This window comes from Procambarus clarkii, chromosome 37 (assembly GCF_040958095.1).
Source record: "Procambarus clarkii isolate CNS0578487 chromosome 37, FALCON_Pclarkii_2.0, whole genome shotgun sequence".
In the NCBI taxonomy this organism is placed as follows: Eukaryota; Metazoa; Arthropoda; class Malacostraca; order Decapoda; family Cambaridae; genus Procambarus; species Procambarus clarkii.
In genome coordinates this window covers 9,809,297-9,834,044 of record NC_091186.1, presented here as the reverse complement: position 1 = coordinate 9,834,044, position 24,748 = coordinate 9,809,297, and the positions used below count along the sequence as shown (strand labels likewise).

Here is a 24,748-nt window from a genome sequence, read left to right as displayed (position 1 = left end):
ACATTTCATTGAACTCACTTATCACAGTCACGGACAGTGTGTACACGATGAGCGATGATGATAACTGTCTTGTTGCGGAAGGCACTGCGAATTGTTTGCTGAATCTGCTCGTCCGTTTCATGATCCAGCTGTGAGGTTCCTTCATCTATGCAGACAATCTGTGGACATTGTTTACAAGTGTAATTTCCAAATAAGATGAGCCTAAAAGATGTATTGTATGATTATTTACTACCCACTTTACAAATAAATTATATTATATTTTATATATATATATATATATATATATATATATATATATATATATATATATATATATATATATATATATATATATATATATATATATATATGTCGTACCTAGTAGCCAGAACGCACTTATCGGCCTACTATGCAAGGCCCGATTTGCCTAATAAGCCAAGTTTTCCTGAATTAATATATTTTCTCTAATTTTTTTCTTATGAAATGATAAAGCTACCCATTTCATTATGTATGAGGTCAATTTTTGTTTATTGGAGTTTAAATTAACGTAGATATATGACCAAACCTAACCAACCCTACCTAACCTAACCTAACCTATCTTTATAGGGTAGGTTAAGTTAGGTAGCAGAAAAAGTTAGGTTAGGTTAGGTTAGGTAGGTTAGGTAGTCGAGAAATAATTAATTCATGAAAACTTGGCTTATTAGGCTAATTGGGCCTTGCATAATAGGCTGATAAGTGAGTTCTGGCTACTAGGTACGACATATATATATATATATATATATATATATATATATATATATATATGTCGTACCTAGTAGCCAGAACGCACTTCTCAGCCTACTATTCAAGGCCCGATTTGCCTAATAAGCCAAGTTTTCCTGAATTAATATATTTTCTCTAATTTTTTTCTTATGAAATGATAAAGCTACCCATTTCATCATGTATGAGGTCAATTTTATTTTATTGGAGTTAAAATTAACGTAGATATATGACCGAACCTAACCAACCCTACCTAACCTAACCTAACCTATCTTTATAGGTTAGGTTAGGTTAGGTAGCAGAAAACGTTAGGTTAGGTTAGGTTAGGTAGGTTAGGTAGTCGAAAAATCATTAATTCATGAAAACTTGGCTTATTAGGCAAATCGGGCCTTGAATAGTAGGCAGAGAAGTGCGTTCTGGCTACTAGGTACGACATATATATATATATATATATATATATATATATATATATATATATATATATATATATATATATGTCGTACCTAGTAGCCAGAACGCACTTCTCGGCCTACTATGCAAGGCCCGATTTGCCTAATAAGCCAAGTTTTCATGAATTAATATATTCTCTAATTTTTTTCTTATGAAATGATAAAGCTACGCATTTCATTATGTATGAGGTCAATTTTTTTCATTGGAGTTAAAATTAACGTAGATATATGACCGAACCTAACCAACCCTACCTAACCTAACCTAACCTATCTTTATAGGTTAGGTTGGGTTAGGTAGCCGAAAAAGTTAGGTTAGGTTAGGTTAGGTAGGTTAGGTAGTCGAAAAACAATTAATTCGTGAAAACTTGGCTTATTAGGCAAATCGGGCCTTGCATAGTAGGCTGAGAAGTGCGTTCTGGCTACTAGGTACGACATATATATATATATATATATATATATATATATATATGTCGTACCTAGTAGCCAGAACTCACTTCTCAGCCTACTATTCAAGGCCCGATTTGCCTAATAAGCCAAGTTTTCCTGAATTAATATATTTACTATAATTTTTTTCTTATGAAATGATAAAGCAACCCTTTTCTCTATGTATGAGGTCAATTTTTTTTTATTGGAGTTAAAATTAACGTAGATATATGACCGAACCTAACCAACCCTACCTAACCTAACCTAACCTATATTTATAGGTAAGGTTAGGTTAGGTAGCCAAAAAAAGCTAGGTTAGGTTAGGTTAGGTAGGTTAGGTAGACGAAAAAACATTAATTCATGAAAACTTGGCTTATTAGGCAAATCGGGCCTTGAATAGTTGGCTGAGAAGTGCGTTCTGGATATTAGGTACGACATATATATATATATCTTCAAAATTAATTAATTAATTAGTAACACTGGTGATACCTTGGTGCGGCAGAGCAGTGCTCGGGCCAGGCAAAACAACTGCCTCTCCCCCGCCGACATTGTCCGTCCTGCTTCATCAATGCGAGCCTCCAGACCGCCCATACTGTTTACCAGTGTGGTGAGATGGCACGACTGTATGGCCTGCCATACTTGTGCATCAAGAGAGTCGGCACAGGGGTCTAGATTCTCTCGAACAGTTCCACTAAACAGGAGGACATCCTGTGTCACTATGGCCATGCTGGACCTGCAGGGTATTTGAATATAATAATAAGTATACTGACTTTCCCTGAAAATTCAACAAATAGACGAGGAAAACTAAAATGGTTGAGGAATAATTTTAAAAGTATGAAGATTAGAATTTTTTAAACAGAACAAATGTGAACATAACTGACTTCGATATTAGAAAATTATTGAGAAAATACCATACATCTGTATGCAGAGAAATGTGGAAATGGTGCTTGTATTGATGAGTAACATGTAAAAGTACTTTAATAAAGTTGATAAAAGCAAAACGAGGTGGTGTGGAGAAAATAGCAGGTATGCAGAAGTGGCATTCGCCAGACAATTAGAAAAAAAATCAAGTGTTGAATGTAATACACCGCCAATTTCTGGGCGAGCCCCGGTGGCTCCCTGAAGCTCTCTCTTATAGTGTCATACTACCAGGTCCCATCAGTCATGGAGTTTATGGCCTACCAGGGACCAAGAGCCAGAACCTGGCCCTCTCACAAAGGTGTGGTGAGCAGTGGCATTTACATAATAATAAGCTATTCATTTATGTCACTACCGAGGAAAGTGAATGAAACAAAACGAACCACTGCTGGCTTTAAAGGTGACCAAAGTCTCCAGAAATAGCTATAGAACTCCCCCAACAATGTAAATAAAAGATCAAAATTTAATTAAACTAGCGCCAGCTCGTTTGCCCCACATCTCCTCTCGTTTGTGGGGAGGAGGGAGGCAGCCAGGGGTCAGCCAGCTGCTCCACCCTCAGTTCACTGATGATGGAAATCTCCTGACGACCTGAAGGAGGAGAGGGCATCATGGAGCCACTGGAGCTTACCCAGAAATTGGTTCTAGGGAGAGCCCCCTTGAGGCTCCCTGAAGCTAACTACCCACGAAGAAGAGTCAATAGGCAAGCATCAGGGAGGAGGAGGGAGAACTGCCAGCACAACAACAAAGAAGAGATGCTTGGCCCAAAAGGCAAGCCAAGACCATACGGGTGCCAAGGCCCGGACTCCCCAACAAGATATAAGGCCGCCCAAACCTAGGATGACCAGACACCCCATGTCCAAACAACAGCCCAAGACAGGGTCGCAAGAAAAGAAAACGGCAGTTTGGCGTTTTGGCCACCACCACAGGAGGCAGCATTGACAGCCCATCCTGAGGAGATCACACCATAGAACGAAAAAACTACGTAAAGGATTTGGGTGTAATCATGTCGGAAGACCTTACATTTAAAGAACGCAATAAAATTGCTGTCATAAGGGGGAAAAAATGACAGGATGGATAACAATAATGTTTCAAACAAGAGATGCCATACCAGTGATGATAATGATAATTGTGATGACAGTGATGATACTAATAATTGTGCAGAACCAACAAACACATTTACACCAGTATCTTTGCCACTTAATGTACATTTTCATAGACACAGTTACAACATACCGCAGTTTTTTAAGGCTCAGCTTCGAGATATCCACGTTATCCACGAAGATATGTCCCCGGCTCACCTCTGCCAAACGGAAAAGTGCCATAAATATGGAACTTTTCCCAGCTCCAGTTCGGCCTATTATTCCAACCTTTTCCGATGTGCCGATTTCAAAGTTTACTTTTCGTAGCGCGTAAGGGTTGTGAGCTCTGAAAAGTGAAAGATGAAATTCATTTTTGCTTTAATTTGATTACTTATTCAGTGTCTGATACACTCCATTTATTTATTTTTATTTTTAATCCTATCTAATGCCACATATTTTGCATGTAATGAATACAATAGCTTTTCTTTTATACACAAAATGAAAGATACAATCAAGTACATTACTAACTGATATCTTAAGTAGACATTTTGGAACCGAATCGTGCCATGACTAAGCCAACCCAGCGGAGGAAGAAGGGTGCCCTCACGACGCTCTTGTTCTGTCCCGTGCAGGTACTGGTGCACTCGTTCCACGCTCACCAGCTCCCGCTCAGTTTCAGTGAGAGAGCCAACCACACTGTTAAGGAAGTTACTCACTGTCAAGGCATATGCGATCACCAGACCAACCATGCCTGAAATAAATGCTGCTGTTTAATATAAATTTTTTATACACATGTACTGTCATGCAGTAATAAGAAGACATTGTAAAAAATTTTAAGTTGTGTAAAACCACAACAGCAAAGTACTTGAAAATTAAGAAATTAGAAAGCATCAGATACAGATAGGTAGGAGCAGAGTCAACTGACACAGATCTCACTCCCTGTAGACGCTGTCGAGTGATGTCATTGTTAAACACACAATGCACAGACCTTAACAAGTTCACTCCAGACAATCACTCACCTGCATCGATAGTATCAAAATGGTGGTGGAGAAGGGCAAGAACTGACACACCCGCCAACATGGCCAGTCCAATCAGCTGAAGCCTCAAGTTGAGCCACTGTGAGGCAATTTGGATATCAAACTGTGCACGCTGGCTCACCTCCAGGAGACTGTCTGCCCGTACACTGAACCTGTAAATATCAGTCACATTAGCACTATCTTGAGGTTACCTTGAGATGATTTCGGGGCTTTTAGTGTCCCTGCGGCCCGGTCCTCAACCCCCAGGAAGCAGCCCGTGACAGCTGACTGACACCCAGGTACCTATTTTACTGCTAGGTAACAGGGGCATAGGGTGAAAGAAACTCTGCCCATTGTTTCTCGCCGGCGCCCGGGATCAAACCTGGTACCACAGGATCACAAGTCCAGCGTGCTGTCCACTCGACCGACCGGCTCCCTATCTATTCACATAAAGACTATCCCTCTACAGTATATAAATGTGTGTATAATTATGACAGAAAATGGAATGAAAGGCATTCCTTATATATTTAGAACCTGTGTAACTCTAGTTTATTTGATGGTGGCTTTACAATAACAAGTCATGTAATGTACCAGTCTCGTATTAAAATGGAATAAATTACAAAATGTTAGATTCAATACTTACCTATGAACAGCCCTCATGGCACGAATTACAGGGAGACCCTGCAATGTTTCCGTGAAATGTTCATACAAGGGTGAGAGGGAGACAGCGTGCAGTCGTTTCAAATCACGAGAGGTATGACGGTAATAGTGTTGGACGGTATAATACACAAAGGCTAATGGAATGTACAATAAGGTAATCCATGGCATGCCGTACACAGTCACCACAACAGAACCTGAAAGACAAATCAAATTAAGTTTACAAACACATCAAAGTACTTTACTTATGTAAGGGACTCACAAAGAATTAACTAGGTAATTATATTTTGGCCTATATAAGCAGCTCATAATTGTTATCATAGGAATACATTCTTTATTACAGAACACTGATTTGTAACTCTTCTTCTGTGTTCCTTTTAACAATTTCAGTGTTGGTTTATCAAATTACTATCTTAAAATCTTTGAACTCAAATACAATCCAAAATCAGATCTGTCATTCCTTTCAACTCCACCATGGGCACTTTTCTGAACATTAACTGTATGCCCACCTATGCCAATTTATTTTCATGGCTATTTTATCTGTACACTATATATGTGAAGTACTAGTGTCATTACCCTATTTCCTACTTTTATTTATCCAAAGAGACACTTAACTGCTTTACAAGACAAAGTGTAGAGCGCTCCTTGTCAGTTCTCTGTCACAGAGATGATAAATTCAGAAGATAAAATACCGAGGCCATATAAGGGCATTGACTCTGTATCCCTGGACTCTCTAAGCGCACACACTACCGACTATACCATGATGAGAGGCTGTAAGATGGGACAAACCCCATCACTGGACTCTCCAAGCGCGCACACACTACCGACTATCTCAACATGGTTCAGTTGATCATGTGTGTGCGCCAGGGGAGTCCTTGGATGTGGGTTCCATCCCATCATACTACATCAATATTTTATCACAGAGATCACATTCTTGTGACATCGTTGTGCATGTTAAATTCACTAAATAAAGATGGAAGCACAAAGTGCATCCAACTTTATTTAGTGAATTTAACATGGTTCCAACCATCTCTCATTCACTATAAACACAATCCCTGCTTACTCCCATACTCACACTCTCACCATGTCTGACCATCTGCCTCACACACTCACCATATCTGACCATCTGCCTCACACAAGGAGGGAACCCCCTGCACGTCAAGCCGCACCTGGCCGATATCATGAGAAAGCACGGGGGTAAACAAGCACACATTGAGGTGCTACAATTCGTCCCCCAGGTAAACCGAACAACTGTAGTCAACTCCCGCCAGTCAAGCGTATGGGTCTGACAGAACGGGTAACACACCGAGTAAAGAAACGTTAAGTCACATTTGTTAGAAAGATTTGAGCATTTAAGTATATACTGTGAAAGGGAAGAGTCCACAGCAACAAAGCCAGGACTCAAGTTCATGTTGGGTACATTGTGTATTAGAGCTGATTCAACAAGACGGCGTCTGTATAGAGTAGAGGCAGGAAAGATTATTTTGGAGGAAGACCAATCAATAGGATGATTGGACCAATCAATGGATCATCCCATTGATTGGTCTTCCTCCAAAATAATCTTTCCTGCCTCTACTCTACACAGACGCCGTCTTGTTGAATCGGCTCTAATACACAATGTACCCAACATGAACTTGAGTCCTGGCTTTGTTGCTGTGGACTCTTCCCTTTCACAGTATATACTCAAATGCTTTAATCTTTCTAACAAACGTGACCTAACATAAGCCTACCCCTTCCATTTATCTTTCTTTCTCTTTCCTTTTCTTTCTCTCTTCTCTCTTTTTTTCTGTCCATTGTCTTCTACGTTCCCTTGCTATCCTCTTCTTATTCCTCTTACTATCTCTTATCTCCTTCTCATTCGGTGGTTAATAGGAGCTGCCTCGCATGGGCCAATAGGCTCTCTGCAGTTCGTTTTCCTATTATACCCTCTACTACATCTTTCCTCCTCACCCCTCTCTTGCCTATTTATTGCCTGTCTCTACTTCCTCATCACAATCTACTTGAGAACATCTTTCCTCCTCACCCCTCTCTTGCCTATTTATTGCCTGTCTCTACTTCCTCATCACAATCGACTTGAGAATGGTCCAGGACGGACCGAAACGTCGTCGTCCCTTCACCTTCTAGTGTGTGGTCTGGTCAACTACTTTTCTGGGTGCCTGACCTTGAGGTTATCTCGAGATGACCTGGTAGATGTCAGACATAGACTGCTTTCAATTACATGTGCATGTGGGATGTCTATAGGCCATTGCCCCACGTGCCTCTCTTGAGGGGACCCGGTTCTGGCTCTGGTCCCCGGTAGGCCTAGAACTCCAATTGACTGTTGCCACGGTCTAATATATACACTTCAGCCCGGCATAGCTCTGGGGAGCCGGAAGGGTTCTCCACAGAAGATGCAAGGTTTTGCTTAGCCAGAAATGTACAAGCCCAACCCACCCATCTAACATATCAAGGCCAATGCTCAGAAAATGATAAATTATTACTGTGTTTTAATCTTTCACAATAAGTCACACTGTTAATGGATTGGACGCTTGTGACAAATTGCATCCTCATTAAACAACACTCTCACTCACCTAGTAGTCCAAAAACCTGGGCAAGGAAAATGTTCATCTGGAAGGGCAGAGAGTCGTCCACAGTGTAGAGATCTGAAGAAAATCGGTTTAAGATCCGACCCATTGGGTTGTTGTCGAAGAATGTCATTTTTGCCTGTAAAGAGATTATTATAATACAGTAAGCTACCAGAAAATTATTATATAGTTTGGTACCAGAACTAATTTAATACAGTAATGATTAACTGATTGATGAAGATTAAGCCACCCAAGAGTGGCACGGGCATGAAAAGCCCGTAATAATACAGTAAGCTATTAGAAAATTATTATACACTAACCCTTACATAAATGGGTGGAATGTACAAAATATAGACTTTGCACTTAAAAAAAAACTCAATGCTTGATAGCACAATATTAATTTAGTAGAGGGCCTGAGGAAGAAGACAACAACCAAACCTGACTTTAGCTAGACCTAGTGCCGACCTATCAGTGACTCTGGGGAGAGATCTAACTCCGTGTGCCCCACCTCCCAATCTTCTATACCCGCCATTCTAATTACCTCTCTCAACATTAACATTTTCAGTATATTTTTTCTTAAAGTTGTGGATGGAATTGGCTTCAACAACTTCCTCCTTCAATGTATTCCACTTGCTGACCATTCTTACAGGGAACAAGAACTTCCTTACACCTCTGCAACTCAATAGACTGTTCAGCTTCCACCAATGTCACATTGTCCTACCTTGTATAGTACCCTGTATAATACCTTGTGTAATACAGCTCTATTAAATTAGACCTGAGATTGCTTATATAAGGCCTAAAAGGGTTTAGTTTTGGTTTAATATTAGTCTGATTCACTTTTTGTTATGTCCTTTAAACTCTCAATAGTACAAAGTGTGGATTTCTGGAGAAGTCCTCACGGTGACTCCTTGCAGCTATCGCGCTGAGATTGCTCCGAGCTGCTAGGTGACATCAGCCGCAGGAGCACTGTTTGGCTTACCAGAGACCATAACCAGAACCAGGCGCGCCTCATACTCTGGTGCAGAGTGTGAGTGACAGTTCACCAACCCACCAGGAAAACAAACAGAAAGCACACGAAGCTTTACTGTACAGACAACTGCACGGTTCACAAAACAAGAGGGCACAAAACTACCGAACAACTCTGCCTATGATTCAAACAAGAATTAGATATGAACTTAAAATGGAAAACTAAAATACATTTACTGCCTAAAACTCTCGGTTAAACCTACAAAAATATTCCTATTATCACGCACCTCAACATCTTAAACACACTTACGTAAAGAACAACATCCAGGAGTTGTCTGTGGAGGGCTTTAGCGGCACAGATGCCTCCGTAGGCAAAGAGGAAAGCTCTCATTAAGGTAAAGATAGAGTTGGATGCTGCCAAAATCCCATAGACAGTAAGGTAGAACTTGGTGCTGGGATCCACCGCCGTAGAAAAATCTGCTGCAGATGATTCTTGTGCTGCCACAAACTGTTAGAAAATAAAATATTAGCCGCACTTTATGTTAGGATAAAATATTTCGGGACTTTCTTACATATAATAAAAGCTTTCACACCTGAAGCAATATAATTAGAGGAAGGAATGTTAATATGAAAGTTATAAAAGAAAGGACTGGTATTACTACAGTACTCCCAGTCCTGACAAATGGAGGCGAAGCTTAGGTATGGAAAGGTATCGAGTGCTCAGGAGAACAAGCACCAGACCAGATGGAGTTTCACCTTGGATGCTGGGAGAATATACTCCTGAGCTAAGAATTCCACTTCAACTGATATTCCAGACAGCTTTGTGTCCAGGATAGATTATAGACCAGTATCATTAACAAGCATGGTAGTCAAAACACTACAAAAATAGTTAAAATCAAATAAATAGAATACCTGGAGAGAATCAGACACAGTATGGCTTTCGAATAGGAAGATCCTGTGTAACAAATCTACTTTGCTTCCATGATTAGAGCCACAGAGGTTATACTTGGATTGTACCTGGATGGGGTTCGGGGAGTTCTTCTACTCCCCCAAGCCCAGCCTGAGACCTGGCTGTGAGAGTTTGGTCCAGCAGGTTAGAGCCAAAAATTGGAGCGGTCCGAAAGCTCACATATCCACTACATCTCGGTTGGTCTATTATTTCTTGCAGAAAACTATCTAGCTTTTTCTTTAAAACTTCCCATTTTGTTCCGGCAATATTTCTTAAAATTGCTGGGAGAATACTGAACAACCGTAGACCTCTGATGTTCAAACAGTGTCTTTTGATTGTGCCTATGGCACCTCTACTCTTCACTAGCTCTATTCTGCATTTCCTTCCATATCATTCAATCCAATATGCTGTAATTTTACTGTGCAAATTAGGGACAGTAAAATAACAACATTCTGTAGTGAACGATATGAAAGGAAATGTAGTATAGAGCCAGTGAAGAGTTGAGGTGCTATATATGTCAGTTTCTACTGGAAAAAGATGGTTCGATTGACTGTTTATCCGGACCTAAAAACTGATTTTGACAAGAGTCCCACACACACAAGGGGTTGTTTTGGAAACTAGAACATGCTGGAGGGGTGACAGGAAGACTTCTGACATGGATGAAAAATTTTCTAACTGCCAGAAAGATGAGGGCAGTAACCAAAGGCAATATATTCGACTAAAGGAGTGTTACTAGCCGAGTACCACAGGGTTTAGTTCTTGCACCAGTAACGTTTATCGTCTACGTACATGATTTACTAGAGGGAATACAGAATTATATGAACATGTTTGCTGATGATGCAGAGCTACTAGGGAAGATTGAAGACCTAGACAATTGCCATGCCCTTCAAAATAACCTAGACAAAATAAGTGCATGGAGTACCACGTAGCAAATGGAATTCAGTGTGAATAAATGCCATGTTATGGAATGTGGAATAGGAGAAATAGGCCACACACAACCTACAAATTATGTTGAAAGGAATTAAAGAGCTCTAACAAAGAAAGAGATCTTGGGATGGTTTTGGGCAGTAGATCATCACCAGAGGAACACAAAGAACATTGTGAGAGGAGCATATGCATCACTTTCCAACTTCAGAATGACTTTTAATTATATGGATGGTGAAATACTAAAGAAAACTGTTCATGACTTTTGTGAGACCAAAATTGGAATATGCAACAGTTGTATGGTGACCGTATCTCAAGAAGCACATTGATAAACTGGAAAAGGTGCTAAGACATACAACAAAATGGTTTCTGGAACCAAAAGACAAGAAATACGAGAAGAGACTAGAGGCATTAATTATGCCAAAACTAGAAGAAATAAGAAAAAGAGGCAATATGATCACTACATACAAAACTGTAACAAGAATCGACAAAATTGATAAAGAATAATTTTTTATACCCGGAACTTCAAGAACAAAGAAACCATACATTTAAGCTAACTAAATAAACTTGCCATAAAAACATTAGAATGTTTACTTTTGTAAACAGTGGTAGACAGTTGGAACATGCTAAGTGAGAAGGTGGTGGAGACCAAAACCTTTAAAGTGTTATACGACAGAGTACTGGGAAGACGGGACACCACAAACGTAGCTCTCATCCTGTAACTACACTTAGGTAATTACACTTAGGAACTACACTTAGGTAATCATACACTCCTCCCCAACAAAATATATTATTATTATATTAGTATTAACTGCTCAAATTCTGATTTTTTTTTAACATACACAGTCAACTAAACAATTTTGTGAATTAAAAGTTCTACAGTGTGATATGCATGAAAAAACTAGCATTGAATGTAATGAAATGGTAGAGCCCCGGTAGCTCCCAAGTGCTCTCTCTCAGACTGCTCCATTTAAGGGTTCACGACAGTCACCTGCACAGCTCTGAACAGTTACAGCTGTTCAATTTTGCCTACCACAGATCAAAGCCAGAATCTGGCTCTCTCACAGAGGCACAGTAGGCCTATGCTATTAAGTGTCTAATTACATGTCAGCAGTTACACAAATATTTGTGCAACTTTTTTAATTTTGACCGGCTGGCATTTCCAAGTTATCAGCCCTGGACTGGCAAGGTTCATGCTTCAATTATACCAATGCTCCTTTGGTCTTTTTCCCTTCCAATTCCCCAACATTTTGTCCTTAAATGAAACATTAGTATTGGGTTAACATGTTAGATTGACATTTCACTATTGTGTGATTTCTCACTGTTCCCCTTAGATCACATTTAATAACTACTTTACTTTTAATTATTTTTTTTTGAATCACGGGCTGCCCTCACACATTCTTGTCTGTGGGCTTTAACCGAGGCCCACTATCTCTAGTGACCTCAACAGAGACAGGAGTGCAGCAGCTCATTGAAAAAAGAAAGTCGCCCATTCTTACAGTTAGGTTAGGGTATATCAAGATGGTGCAGGGAGAGGAAGGGGGATGGGTGATGAGGGGCAGCTGGGTTACAGTTTCAATGTATACAATTACCACACTATACATACCTGACTGGTTGGTTTGAAGGAAAAATTGGAACCATTTCCAGTGTGTAACCACGACCCGGTATCATCATCATCAAGTACCCTCAATCCGGAGCTGGAAAGGTAATGCAATAATATACTGTAAGATCACTCTTTAATATAAATAACATAATGACAATTGTAACAGAAAAACAATAATAGATGCCACAGACTGATATATCATTACAGTGTACTTTTGTTTAATTTCATGTGTGTGTGTTGGGGAGGGGGAAGGTTGGATTATTTGTTTTCAGCCTAGTTACTTGAAGTACAGTATACCTGGAGTGGGTTCTGAGAGTTCTTCTACCTCCTGAGCCCTGTCTGAGGCCAGGTTTGTCTTGTGATAACTTCATCATGGAAGGTAATGCAGTCACACATACCCATAACAACCCAACTGGTCTACCACTTCCTCAAGCAACTTATCTACTGGTTTTCTCAACACAACTGCATTCTGAACAATGCACAATTGTTTTGTCTATATTTCTTATATTTCTTATTGGAACTTACTTTGTATAAATCAGCTCAAATCATACTAACCTGTTTTCCTTATGAACTTGTGACACCCAGTGAGCCAACCACATGTCGGTCAGGTTGCGGGAGGCCTGCATGAGTATCATGGAGAAGAAGACAGTGGCGGAGAGCATTCCACCCACCGAAGTGATGTAAGTCCAGTAAACAGCACCACTCAACTCTCCATAATCCCGCTCTTCCTCGGTAGTGCTCTGAAAAAGAAAACACTCTACTCTATACACATTCCTCTAGCATTAGAATGTTGTGGCACTTTATTACATGCTTTGAATAAAATATTACTGATAAATAAAGTTAGCTTCTCGTATAATATTAAGTACTTCCCTAATCAATTTGAAACAAAGCTGACTAAATAATTGTAAGATAGGCCTAAAATGCTGTGCATAATTAGTGACTTTATGTAACAAATAATTACTGCCCCTGCTGTCACCAATGTACTATGTGTCTTTAAATAGGGTTCAATTCTGAGTACCCAATGCCCCTGCTGTTACAAGACCCAGTCCAACACCTTAACATCATGGTCATACCCTTAGCGTTGTGTCAATACTCTTGCTATGTCCTGTAGCAAATATATCCAAGGAGTGCTTACTAGCAACCGCCCCGCATAATTGATTATTCGTGGCCTCATCCCACCAGTCATCTGAAATTTCCTCTTCTGAGACAAGCTTTGGCAAGAGAACTGCAGGAGGTCCTGCAACAAACATTAAAATTAATATTTACTAAAGTAGTTTAGGGCTCTAATAGTAATCATATAATCATGGCTCTAAAAGTAATATAATCAATCACATTAAACATCCAGGATATTTACTGATAACATTTATGTAGTGAGACACAGTATACAGAGAATAAGTCACAATAATGTGTGTAATAACAAATAACCCGATGTTTCTCTCTATTCTGGAGATGTGAGGTGACGAGGATCCTAGATCGAAGTTGTCACTTTCTCTTTTTTTTTCACTTAAGTGAGTTGGGTTATTTATATACAGTAGATACAATCAATTGAAAACAAGAGGAAGAGGAAATCCATGAATATATGCAGATCTAATGAATGGATATGAGGATAGGTCATGGAAGACCAAGAACCCAGCAGGCAAAAAAATGCTTGAGAAATGTTAAATCGACATAGGATCAACATCATCAATGTTGATTCAATGTTAACACCACTGTCCTTTAACCACATTTGCCTGGAAGAAAGAGGGGTAGATAAGATATAGTGGGGCGTGAGGCAGTAAGAAGATATAATGAATGCATTACTCAAGAAATAGCAGTGAATGGGAACACTTTGACTGGACAGTATGAAGGATGATAATTTTTTGTTATTCATGCAGGGTACTGCTCACCAAATCTACAAAATCACCAGTATAACTAGACAATCTCTTGATTAATTAGCCTAACACGATTACCACCTACGAAGGATACCTGATCAACCGGGCTGTGACTCATACATCAGACTGCAAGCAGCTGTGCTTAACAGCCTGGTTTACCAGTCCACCAACCAGGAGGCCTGGTAAGAGACGAGGGACAATAGGGAAAAACAAGTAAACAGGTAATGGCTGTAAATATTTTGGTATAGTGTGGTGGTATTAGTTGATATTGTGCACTGATATTGTGCATTTGTTGATATTGTGTACTGGTATAATGCAGTAGTATTAGCTCCCCATAATACTCATAGATGAAAAATGAGGACCTTCACCAATTATGTCCTCATAATTGGGGGGAGTTCATTAGGGGGTTTCAAGGCTTCAGTCTCTTTTGAACCCAGCAAAGGTTTGTTTTAACACGCTGATTTTCTGGATGCCTTCCCAGTGAGGTGGTGAAATGTCACTGCTTCCTTTGCTTCTGTGAGGGGGGGGGGGGGGATCAGGTTCTAGTTCTTGTCCTCGGTAGGCCTAAGAACTCCATGGTTGATGCAAACTGCTACATGGGATCCATCATAGTGTATAGGTTCAGGTCGCCACAAGGGGCTCTCCCAGAAACAAGCGTTAAATGTAATGAAACACCTCTTTCTGGAGAATTCCTGATGATTCCCTGAAGCTGTCTTGCTGAGATGTCCCAACTACTAGTTCACATCAGCCGTAGAGCTCTGGTTGGCCTACCGGAGACCAAAGTCTCCGGCTCCCTGACAGGTGCAGGGAGCCAGTGGCACCCCGCCACCTCACTGGGAAAGCATCCAGAAAGTCAGCAAACCAATAAAGACCAGTACTGGGCTCAAAGTGACTGAAGCCTCAAAACTGCCAAATGGACTCTCCAAACCATGTAAACAAATGATGGAATCTCTTTGAGACTTGTGCAAGCTCGTCAACATTAACCCCCCAATCAGTAAAGAGGGTTGGGGAGAGCAGCCAAGAGTTCCAGGTCTCCCCCAGCCTTCCAAGCCAGTTCTGGAGCAGATGTAACCAACCAACTGACAAAGTGAGTGAGTGATGGAGGGAGGGAGGGGATCAGGGAGCCACTGGTATTTATCCTGAAAGAGGCATTTCATTATATTCAAAGCTGGTTTTCGTGGGGTGCCCCTTGTGGCTTCCTAAATCTAAATACTCCATGGAGAAGAAAGACAAGAGACACGCCAAGGACAGGAGACTGCAGTTATTCAAGATGAAGAAGAGACAATTAGCAGAGAGAGGTGACCCAGGGCAACACAAACATGATGAGGCCCCTGGAACATTAATTACATTCTGTTTAGCCTACTGGTCACCAGTAGGCTAAACAGAACCTGCACAAATGATGTGAATTTTAGTATAGAGCAATATTGGCAAGCTAGCTTCAGGGAGCCACTGGCGGGTTCCCCCACAAAACACAACAGTAATTAAAAAATATAATAAAGCTCATCTTACCCTGAGAGTCAATTTCTCCATTTTTGATGTTAATGATCCAGTCGACCCTGGTGAGGAGGTTGATATTGTTCGTAGCAATTAGCACTGTTTTGCCTGCCAGAAATCCATGAATACAGTGTCGCATGATGTGCTGAGCAACCGGCCCATCCACCGCAGACAGCATGTCGTCCAGTAGATAAATGCTCTTGTTCTAAAAATAACAAATTGTCTATAGTAACCAGGTTGACAATTTTATAAGCTTTAATTAAATGAGTCTTAAGCTAACCACACAGTCTGAGGCAAATGACTATTTATCTCACTATACTCTTCCTCAATGAAACCCACTTTGTTCACCTTGTTCATCTTGTTCATCATGAAGCTCTCAGTTATCTCCTGTACTCAGTTATCTCCTGTACCTCCAGCAGTGCAAGCTGGAGCTCCAGCTTGCACTGCTCTCATACCAACAAATGCAATCACTTTCACAATTGCATTTCTTTCTTTCTTTCTTCAGTTCCATGCAACACATTACTGATTTCTTTTCCTTTTCACTTTCCACCATTTTCCTTCTTACATTTTCCAGTTTCTTTCCAAAATATCATCATAGTTTTTGGTTAAATTTTAATTTAATTTTTCCTCACACTCCTCACTCACAATATATTTTCTTGTTTACAAAGGTTATTAAATATTTAGCAACTTTTAAGGTAAATAAATTTCTAAACCCTACAAAGGTACTTCACATAAACCAACAATTATTTATTCCATTAACGAAGTACAAATTCCAAATAACGTGAAAATATTGAGGCCGTATAATTGAGTTGAACCCAAGTCTGTGAACTCCTTAGGCACATGTACTATCAACTAGACCACGATGAGTTAAAAGCATCTAAACCAGAAGTATTACAGGGTATTTGATTTACGAGGAGTTTGGATGGCACCATCCGGTAAGTCAAGTAGTCCACCATGGTCCGGTCAGTAGTGCATATACCTAAAGAATTTTGAGATGCAGGTTCGATCCTAACGTACAGCCTCAATATTAATTCATTATATTCATCCCATTCTTGATTGTACATATCCCACATTCATTCTCTTGATGATAGTCTTGCACAACAAAAGATAAATAATGTATTTTGTACATAGAAATAATTTACTGCAAAAGCAAAACATTTTACCTGATAGACTGCCCGAGCGAGATCAACACGAGCCTTCTGACCACCACTTAGCGATGATCCATTTTCACCACAGAGTGTGTTATCCCTCAGTGGAAAGCCATAGAGATCCTCATCCAAGGCACACACAGACAACACAGTTCTGGATACAAATTACAGGCATGACTTAATAACAGTTATCAGTGCCACAATGATCACTGCCCCAACAAACCTAAAGCTACCATTGCCATAATAAACATTGCCCTTAATACTTCAAAGCAAATGCCCTTTAACACTTAGGAACTACAAACGTTTCCCTTACCAGAGTAAAAACTAATGACTTTATATATTCTTGACCAGAACTGTCACTAGTGACTAATCTTAACCAGCATTATCACAAATGGATGTAAAATGGCTCATATAGATTTGTTAAGACACAAACATATTAATATCAGCAGCATTTACCTGTAACGGGTGATGTCCAAGCTGCTTCCAAAAAGAATATTATCTTTAATTGACCCATTTTGTATCCAGGGACGCTGTGTTGCTACGCCAAAACCTGAAAAGATAATTCTATACTTAGCTAATTATCTTCTGGTACCTGAATATTGATCTGAAGGATACAATTTGATAGCTGCATGAAGAGGAAGTCACCATACCTAAAGGAGTAGCTTTGGCAGCTTCACCAAGAGGCAGACTCCATACACAGTTTCACATGTAGATATGATAGAGCCCAATAGGCTCAGGAACCTGTACACTAATTCAATTGTACAATTAAATTTTCTAACTGACAGACAGACGAGGGTGGTAATCAGAGACAATGTATCTGGCTGAAGGAGTGTTACTAGTGGAGTACCACAGGGTTCAGTTTTTGCACCAGTAATGTTCATCGTCTACATAAATGATCTACCAGAAGGAATACAGAATTATATGAACATGTTTGCAGATGATGCTAAGATACTGGGAAAGATAGGAGATGCAGATGATTGTAATGCCCGTCAATTCAATCTAAATAAAATAAGTGCTTGGAGCATCAAGTGGCATTACGGGTTGTTCATGCCCGTGCCACCCTCTTGGGTGGCTTAATCTTCATCACTCAATCAGTCAAGTGGTAAATGGAATTCTATGTGAATTAATGCCATGTAATGGAATGTGGAATCAGATAAAAATAGACCACACACAACTTACAAATTATGTGAATAGGAATTACAGAACTCTAATAAAGAATGAGACTTAGGGGTGGTTTTGGATAGTAAGCTGTCACCTGAGGAACACATAAAGAACATTGTGAGAGGAGCGTATGTGTCGCTTTCCAACTTCAAACTTGACTTTAATTATATGGATGGTGAAATACTACAGAAAGTGTTCATGACTTTTGTGAGACCAAAATTGGAATATGCAGCAGTTGTATGCTGCCCAAATCTCAAGAAGCACATAAATAAACTGGAAAAGGTGCAATGGCATGCTACAAAATGGCTTCTGGAACTGAGAAACATGAGTTGAGAGGAGAGACCAGCAGCGTTAAACATGCCAAAACTAGAAGATAGAAGAAAAAGAGGCAATATGATCACCACTTACAAAATACTAACAGAAATTGACCAAAGTGACAAAGAGGAATTCCTGAAACCAGCAGCTTCATGAACAAGAGGACACAGATGCAAAGCTAATGAAACAAAGATGAAAAAAAAATATTAGAAAGTATTCTTTTACAAACAAGAGTGGTAGATGGTTGGACCAAGCTCAGTGAGGTTGTGCTGGAGGCCAAATCTGTCAGTAGTTTCTAAGAGTTATACAACAAAGGGTACTGGGTAGACAGGACACCACAAGGTAATTACAACACTTGGGTAATTACCACAACACTTAGGTAATTACAATTATATAATTACCAGTTGATTGACAGTTGAGAGCTGAGACAAAAGAGCCAAAGTACAACTAGGTGAGTAGAAAAAGGAAAAGTTACAGCACCTAGAGAATGCAATTCAGCAGCTACACGAAGAGAAAAAGTGAGCAGTGCGATGAAACAAGAATCATTCTGAAATAAGTAAATTAACAATATATGACTCCACAGGAGTCACCACAAGAGACTGGATGACACTACCCGTGAAATACTCACCAGTGTTAAGTGCTGCGACTGCCACCACTCCGTGAGCTTTGATCATCTCTGCCAATATGGCATTGATGAGGGACGTCTTCCCTGACCCAACACGCCCAACAATAGCCACCACTTGGCCCTGTAAAATGATACAAAACACACATTAATTACTTTCATCATACAAATTTAAATCATATATTGCTATATAAGTATATATCAAAATTATATTTAATATAATAATTAAATAATTTTTAATGAATTATGATGTTCACATGAAGAGACATGGGTAAACTTCATTATACAAATTAAATGCTGGACCTGCTCTATTTACACTAAATAATGGCATGTGTATCTGAGTGAATTCATGTGTGCATGTAATTACCTAAATGTAGTAACAAGATCAGAGCTACACTTGTAGTGTCCTCCCGTCTTCCCAGAATGCTTTGTCATACGATGCTTTCAAACTACTGATGATTTTGGCATCCACCATGTTCTTACTTAACATGTTCCAACCGTCTCCTACTCTGTTTGCAAAAGAGAACTTTCTAGTAGTTCTTTGGCATCTTTCCTTGAATATATGCCTTCTTGTTCTTGAAGTTGCCATTTTAAAGAATTCCTCTTTTTCCTAAATTCAATTTTGTAGATTCTGACTACTATTTTTTAGGTAGTGATCATATTTCCTTTTTCTTCTATCTTTCAGCTTTGGCAAATTTAACACCTCTAATCTCTCCTTGCAGCTCTTGTTTTTCAGTTCCAGAAGCCATTTAGTATCATTATTTTTCAACTTTTCCATGATTATTGATATGCTTCTTGACATATGGGCAGCATACAACTGCTGCATATTCCAATTTTGGTCTCACAAAAGTTATGAACAATTTCTTTAATATTTCATCATCCATCTATGAGAGAATGTCTGTTTATCCATCTGTCCAAGGTTTGAGGCCAGATGTTTCAGGCTAGCCTCACCCAACTTGGCTGGGAGAATGGTACGTGGTACGGGGTGGACATAGGCTGGTCAGAATCGGCAGAGTTCAAGAACAAACTGCATACTAAGGGTCAAATTCTGATCTCCACGACAATTTCTGACACTGCATGCTAACTATACCTACATAAATATTTTAAAAACAGAAATTAAAAAACCAGCGTTGAATGTAATGAAACGCCATTTTCTGGGTGTGACCCAGAGGCTCCCCGGAACTTGCTAATGTCAGACTTTGACATCAGTCGTATATAGAGTTCTGTGGGCCTACCGGGGACCACGAGCCACAACCTGGCCCCTTCAGAGAGGCATGGGGGGCCTATAGAAACCCTCGTGTGGTTGGAAGCATTCTATGTCTGCCATCAACCGGGTCTGGCATCCAGAAAGGTAAGCATCCCAAAACAAACCCCTATTCTGGTGAAAATATTACTACCAAAAGCCGAACAAGTGGATAGAACTTCCCTAAAAGAAACGAGCAAACGAGTATGACATCACACGTTGCCACGCCGCTGTCTGCGCAGCTCCCCCTCCCCAGGAGTGGAAAGGGGGAGCCCCAGATCCCCCCACGCTGGCTATCCACCCATCAATTCTGAGGCTGGATGTGAAAACACGCGAAAAACCGCTGACCGGAGGGAGGGATGCTGGGGAGCCTCCGGGTCACACTCAGAAAATGGCGTTTCATTACATTCAACACTGGTTTTCTGGGGGGAGCCCCATTGGCGCCCCAGAGCTAACTACCCACAGAGAAAAACAAAAGGGACTTACCCAGGAAGCGGTCACTGCTCACTCCTCAACTCGAAGTTGAGACAACTGGCTGCAACCTCCGACCAAAGGCAACACAGACCCGACAGGGCCCCGGAAAGTTCACGGGGTAACGACCAGCCAGGACCCTGTCCAACCGCCAAAAGCCCCGTGCCCAAACGTCAGCCCAAGACATACTGCCAAAGAAGGCAGCAAGAGCAGCTCCCACATCCTCCCCAAGCCAGTCCGAAGACAACTCCTGAAGGGAAAAGAAGCGCAAGGCCGAAGCCAAGAGGCCCCGGGCTAGCAAGTTCTCGGCCACCTGCGCAGCCGAAAGGGAGGGAACCTGCACATGGAGCTGCAGAACGCCAACATCCTGGGAAAGGGCAGAAGCAAACAAGCACTCATTGAGGTGCTCAAGTTCGCCCCCAGGAAAACCTGAACCACTGTCAAAGCCTGGCGCCATTCAAACGTGTGGGAACGACAAAAGGAGTGCCAAGCCTCCAAAGCAAAGACAGGACAGTCCGCCAGCCAGGACGACTCCGGAACCTTGTAACGGACCCAGAAAGAGAACGAAGTCCCAAACCTGAAAGATGACGGATCCATCACCAAGGCATAATTTGGGTCACGCAGGCGGTAAGCCGCCAGGGCCGCCCGCACCGCAGACGGTTGGATGCGGGAAGCCGAAAACCTCCAGAAAGACGGAACCACCGCACCCGAAGGAACATTGAACCAAACCCGGGGAGAAGCAGACACCAAATCCAACTCGTACGCAGAGGCGGGAAAAGAGAGCCCCCTCCTTATAACAATAAGCCCCACTCCAAGGGTAGAAAAACCCAAGTGAGGTTCAGCGGTGCCCAAGGGCTCCAAGTCAGCCCGTCCCCAGCTCCAGGATCCCTCTCCACAGGACCCGGGGCCGAGTCGTCCCCCAGAGCACCAGCCCCTAAAGAAAAGGCCGGCGCAGCCGAGAAAGCCGAAGAAAAAGGGGCCCCACTGGTCAGACCCAGAGGCTTCGGCAGGGAGAGCGGACTCGAATGTCTTGAGTAGTTAGTAAGTGGAATGCATTAGGAAGTGATTTGGTGGAGGTGGACTCCATACAGTTTCAAAAGTAGTTATAAGAGCCCAATAGGCTCAGGAACCTGTACACCAATTGATTGACAGTTGAGAGGCAAGACCAAAGAGCCAAAGCTCAACCTCACACAAGCACAATTAGATGAGTACACCGACATCCCCCAAGATGCAGCCTGTTGCAACTGTTTAACTCCCAGGAAATTATAATCTGCTAGGTGAACAGAGGCATTAGATGAGAGAGACTTTGCCCATTTGTTTCTGCTACAGCTGGAAATCAAATTTAGGCCCTTAGGATTATCACCCCAAGAACTGTTTGCTCAGCCACGAGGCCCTGTGAAGAGAATTCCTACTGCCCTGTGTGTGCATGTGAGTGAAATAACCATTGTTTATGTTTGGGCAGAAGAATATGAATATATGTATTCACATAGCATACATATAGCAGTATCAATTACCTTAGAGAGCTGTACGTTGATTCGTCGGAGTGTAGGCAGAATGGCTTGGTCCCCATTGCCGTTCCCATTCTGGGAGTCAACCAGCGACACGTGGGATCCAGAGGGCGAACTCCCTGCTGTTTGGTGTTCTGGTTCATCTTGCATGCACGAGCTATTCCAAGTAAATGTTCCGTTCGTGATGAGCACCTGCAGTTCTGAGTCCTTATGACTCATCTCCGGAACTACTGTGTAGAAGTTCATCAAATCTTGCTCCGGTAGCTGAAAAACAATCTAATTAAAAGCTGCCTCACTTGATGTTGACAAAGAAATTATGCAAATAATGTTTATCTTATAACTTGCATGTGGCTGTTGCCAATTCAATGCTGCATAACCCCAAAGAAAAAAACTGTTTGAATTTAAAAATAAGAAAACTACACTGAAGATTTTTTAACGATTGAAGATCAACGGTTTTGGAGATAACATAGTATAGTAGTAGTAGCAGGACAGACCATTTCACAAGGTGGCAGTGGAATGTATAAAAAGAGATGGTGAAATTTTAATTTCTTGAATTAGCAATGAAAGTGGTGATAGTCTGAAAAATATGTTGGGGGGGGGGGGGGAAGGAGGAAAAAGAGGACCATTATGTTACCATAACTGAAGACAGAGAAAACAACATGAATTTTTCTGGGAGTAGGAGCCATGGTAGTAGTTAAATGTTGCATCAGGTAAACTATTCACAGAAATCAACTTTCCTCCACATGCCTTCAAGAATTTTGTTAAGAGTGAGATGGATTACACATGTGGGAGTAGTACTCTAGGCAAGGGTAGATGGAGTGTGACCCCAGATGTGGGAGATAAAGAAGATAATGGTGAAGATAAATTATTATAAACTCTATGAGAATACTGAGGTGTTTAGGCGCACACTAAGCAAATGTTCCTCTGAAGGTTCCAGGACAGAGTTAATGTGAATGTCATGTGTGGAAGTCTATGCCAATTATTTTTCCATGCTGACTGGTATTATTACAAATTTTGAAAGAATACAATATAGTAAAAGTAAACTAAAGGAATAATATTCCTTGATATAACTGTAAATGCCATCCATGCCCTATTTATCATGGTTGAAAACAATGTAGCCCAACCATCCTAATTCTAGCAATTTCTATTCCCGACTCCCGTTTCTGTACCTCCATGAGACGCTCCACACGCCTGAGGGAGACCCACGCCTCCACCATTCCGTTGATCACCCAGGGAAATGCATTCAAAGGCATTATTAACATGTTGAAGAGTGCAACGGCAGTGAACACACGTGCTGGTTCCAAGGGGTTGCCTGAAATACAAGAAAGCCTTAAAATAATTTGTTCTTAACTTAGTATGTTCTTAACTTTACAGTATGTTGATATATTATAACCAATATACTGTAAAGCCATATACCTGTATGCTTCACGAATTAAACATCCAGATAACACCGACAGAATATAAAGACAACTATTTCATACATTCACGAACTTAACAAAATACATATTTAAAAAGAAAATATTGTAATTCCTTATTCCTTTCCATTTTTCAATTTAATTTGCTTTCTTTGCTAGTTCCCTCAGAAGCTTCTTATGGTAAGAACATAAGCTCTCATGATATAAGCTCTCAAAGCTTAACATCAGTCACTACCATGAGATATAGGAATGGAAAAGCTCTAAGTCTGCTAACAAGAGTCAGAAGTCATCTGCTCCTGTACTGTACTGTACTGTACACCTATGTAACCACCTGTACTCATGTGTAATATGAGTACAAAAATATATTAACATATTTGTTGGTCATTAATTAGCATTTGAGCAATGTAAAGAAGTGGCCAACAATTACCAAGAATGATGTACACTGTGAAGGTCACTATAGGTATGAGGACGGGTGTTGCAGCCCAGAAGTAAACGCACGCAGCATCCAGGTACTTGCGGCTAGCCAGGGCCTTCACCTCTCCGTAACGCTCATCTGAAAGAAACATCATCATCATTAGTTGCGCTTCAGCGATAAACAGTATACTGAATGTATATTTATCCTAATATGTTTAGTGCAATACAGTTACAGGAAAGTTTTTGTTATGGCTCAGCAAAAACTGAAATTCATATTAAAATATTTTCCTTACAATTGTGTATTTTGTGTATTTTCCTTGATCATGTCCTTGTAAAGAACATCAACTGTGTATTTATGAGCCCCAAACATTTTGTACCATTTAATGTGAATGAGCTTTTTATTGTAACTCAAAGTAGTGAGATAGTGAAGTAAATAAGACATTGAAATCTGAGAGCGTTCAATGACAATGATCCAATTGCAAGTCAAACTGTACTTAGAATATACTTAACAAATTTTGAGCTTACCATATATACGGTGCTTAAATGTTCCTTCCCAGGCATTGAGCTTGACTGTTTTGATCATGTTGAGGACCTCAGTCATTAGGCCAACACGACGGTCCTTGAAAGACATCATCTCCACACTCAGTTTACCTTTGGAAACCACCAACATGATATTACAATCACTTAACTAATGAAGCATAATAAATTCAAGAATTTAACAAAATCATGTAATTAATTAGATATTTCCTAATGAATAATGTATTCTTTTTAGGTTAGATAATCAGATCAAAACCAGAACA

At 40.6% G+C, this 24,748-nt stretch overlaps 1 protein-coding gene across 2 annotated transcripts in view; it reads right to left on the bottom strand.

The window, feature by feature from the left end:
- The window catches only part of LOC138372022 (ATP-binding cassette sub-family C member 10-like), a 55,855-nt gene that overhangs the window by 5,165 nt on the left and 25,942 nt on the right, over nt 1-24,748 (bottom strand). For both annotated transcript variants that reach the window (XM_069337090.1, XM_069337089.1), the window contains 19 exons: nt 24,474-24,599; nt 23,962-24,087; nt 23,289-23,431; nt 22,126-22,383; nt 18,904-19,021; nt 17,256-17,349; nt 16,815-16,953; nt 15,667-15,856; nt 13,360-13,523; nt 12,842-13,026; nt 12,290-12,380; nt 9,121-9,318; nt 7,851-7,983; nt 5,267-5,477; nt 4,627-4,796; nt 4,136-4,358; nt 3,762-3,953; nt 2,100-2,343; nt 19-158 (listed from right to left, as the gene is read on the bottom strand). In XM_069337090.1, coding sequence (XP_069193191.1) covers nt 19-158; nt 2,100-2,343; nt 3,762-3,953; nt 4,136-4,358; nt 4,627-4,796; nt 5,267-5,477; nt 7,851-7,983; nt 9,121-9,318; nt 12,290-12,380; nt 12,842-13,026; nt 13,360-13,523; nt 15,667-15,856; nt 16,815-16,953; nt 17,256-17,349; nt 18,904-19,021; nt 22,126-22,383; nt 23,289-23,431; nt 23,962-24,087; nt 24,474-24,599 — 3,145 coding nt within the window. The remainder of the gene's footprint in view (nt 1-18; nt 159-2,099; nt 2,344-3,761; nt 3,954-4,135; nt 4,359-4,626; nt 4,797-5,266; nt 5,478-7,850; nt 7,984-9,120; nt 9,319-12,289; nt 12,381-12,841; nt 13,027-13,359; nt 13,524-15,666; nt 15,857-16,814; nt 16,954-17,255; nt 17,350-18,903; nt 19,022-22,125; nt 22,384-23,288; nt 23,432-23,961; nt 24,088-24,473; nt 24,600-24,748) is intronic.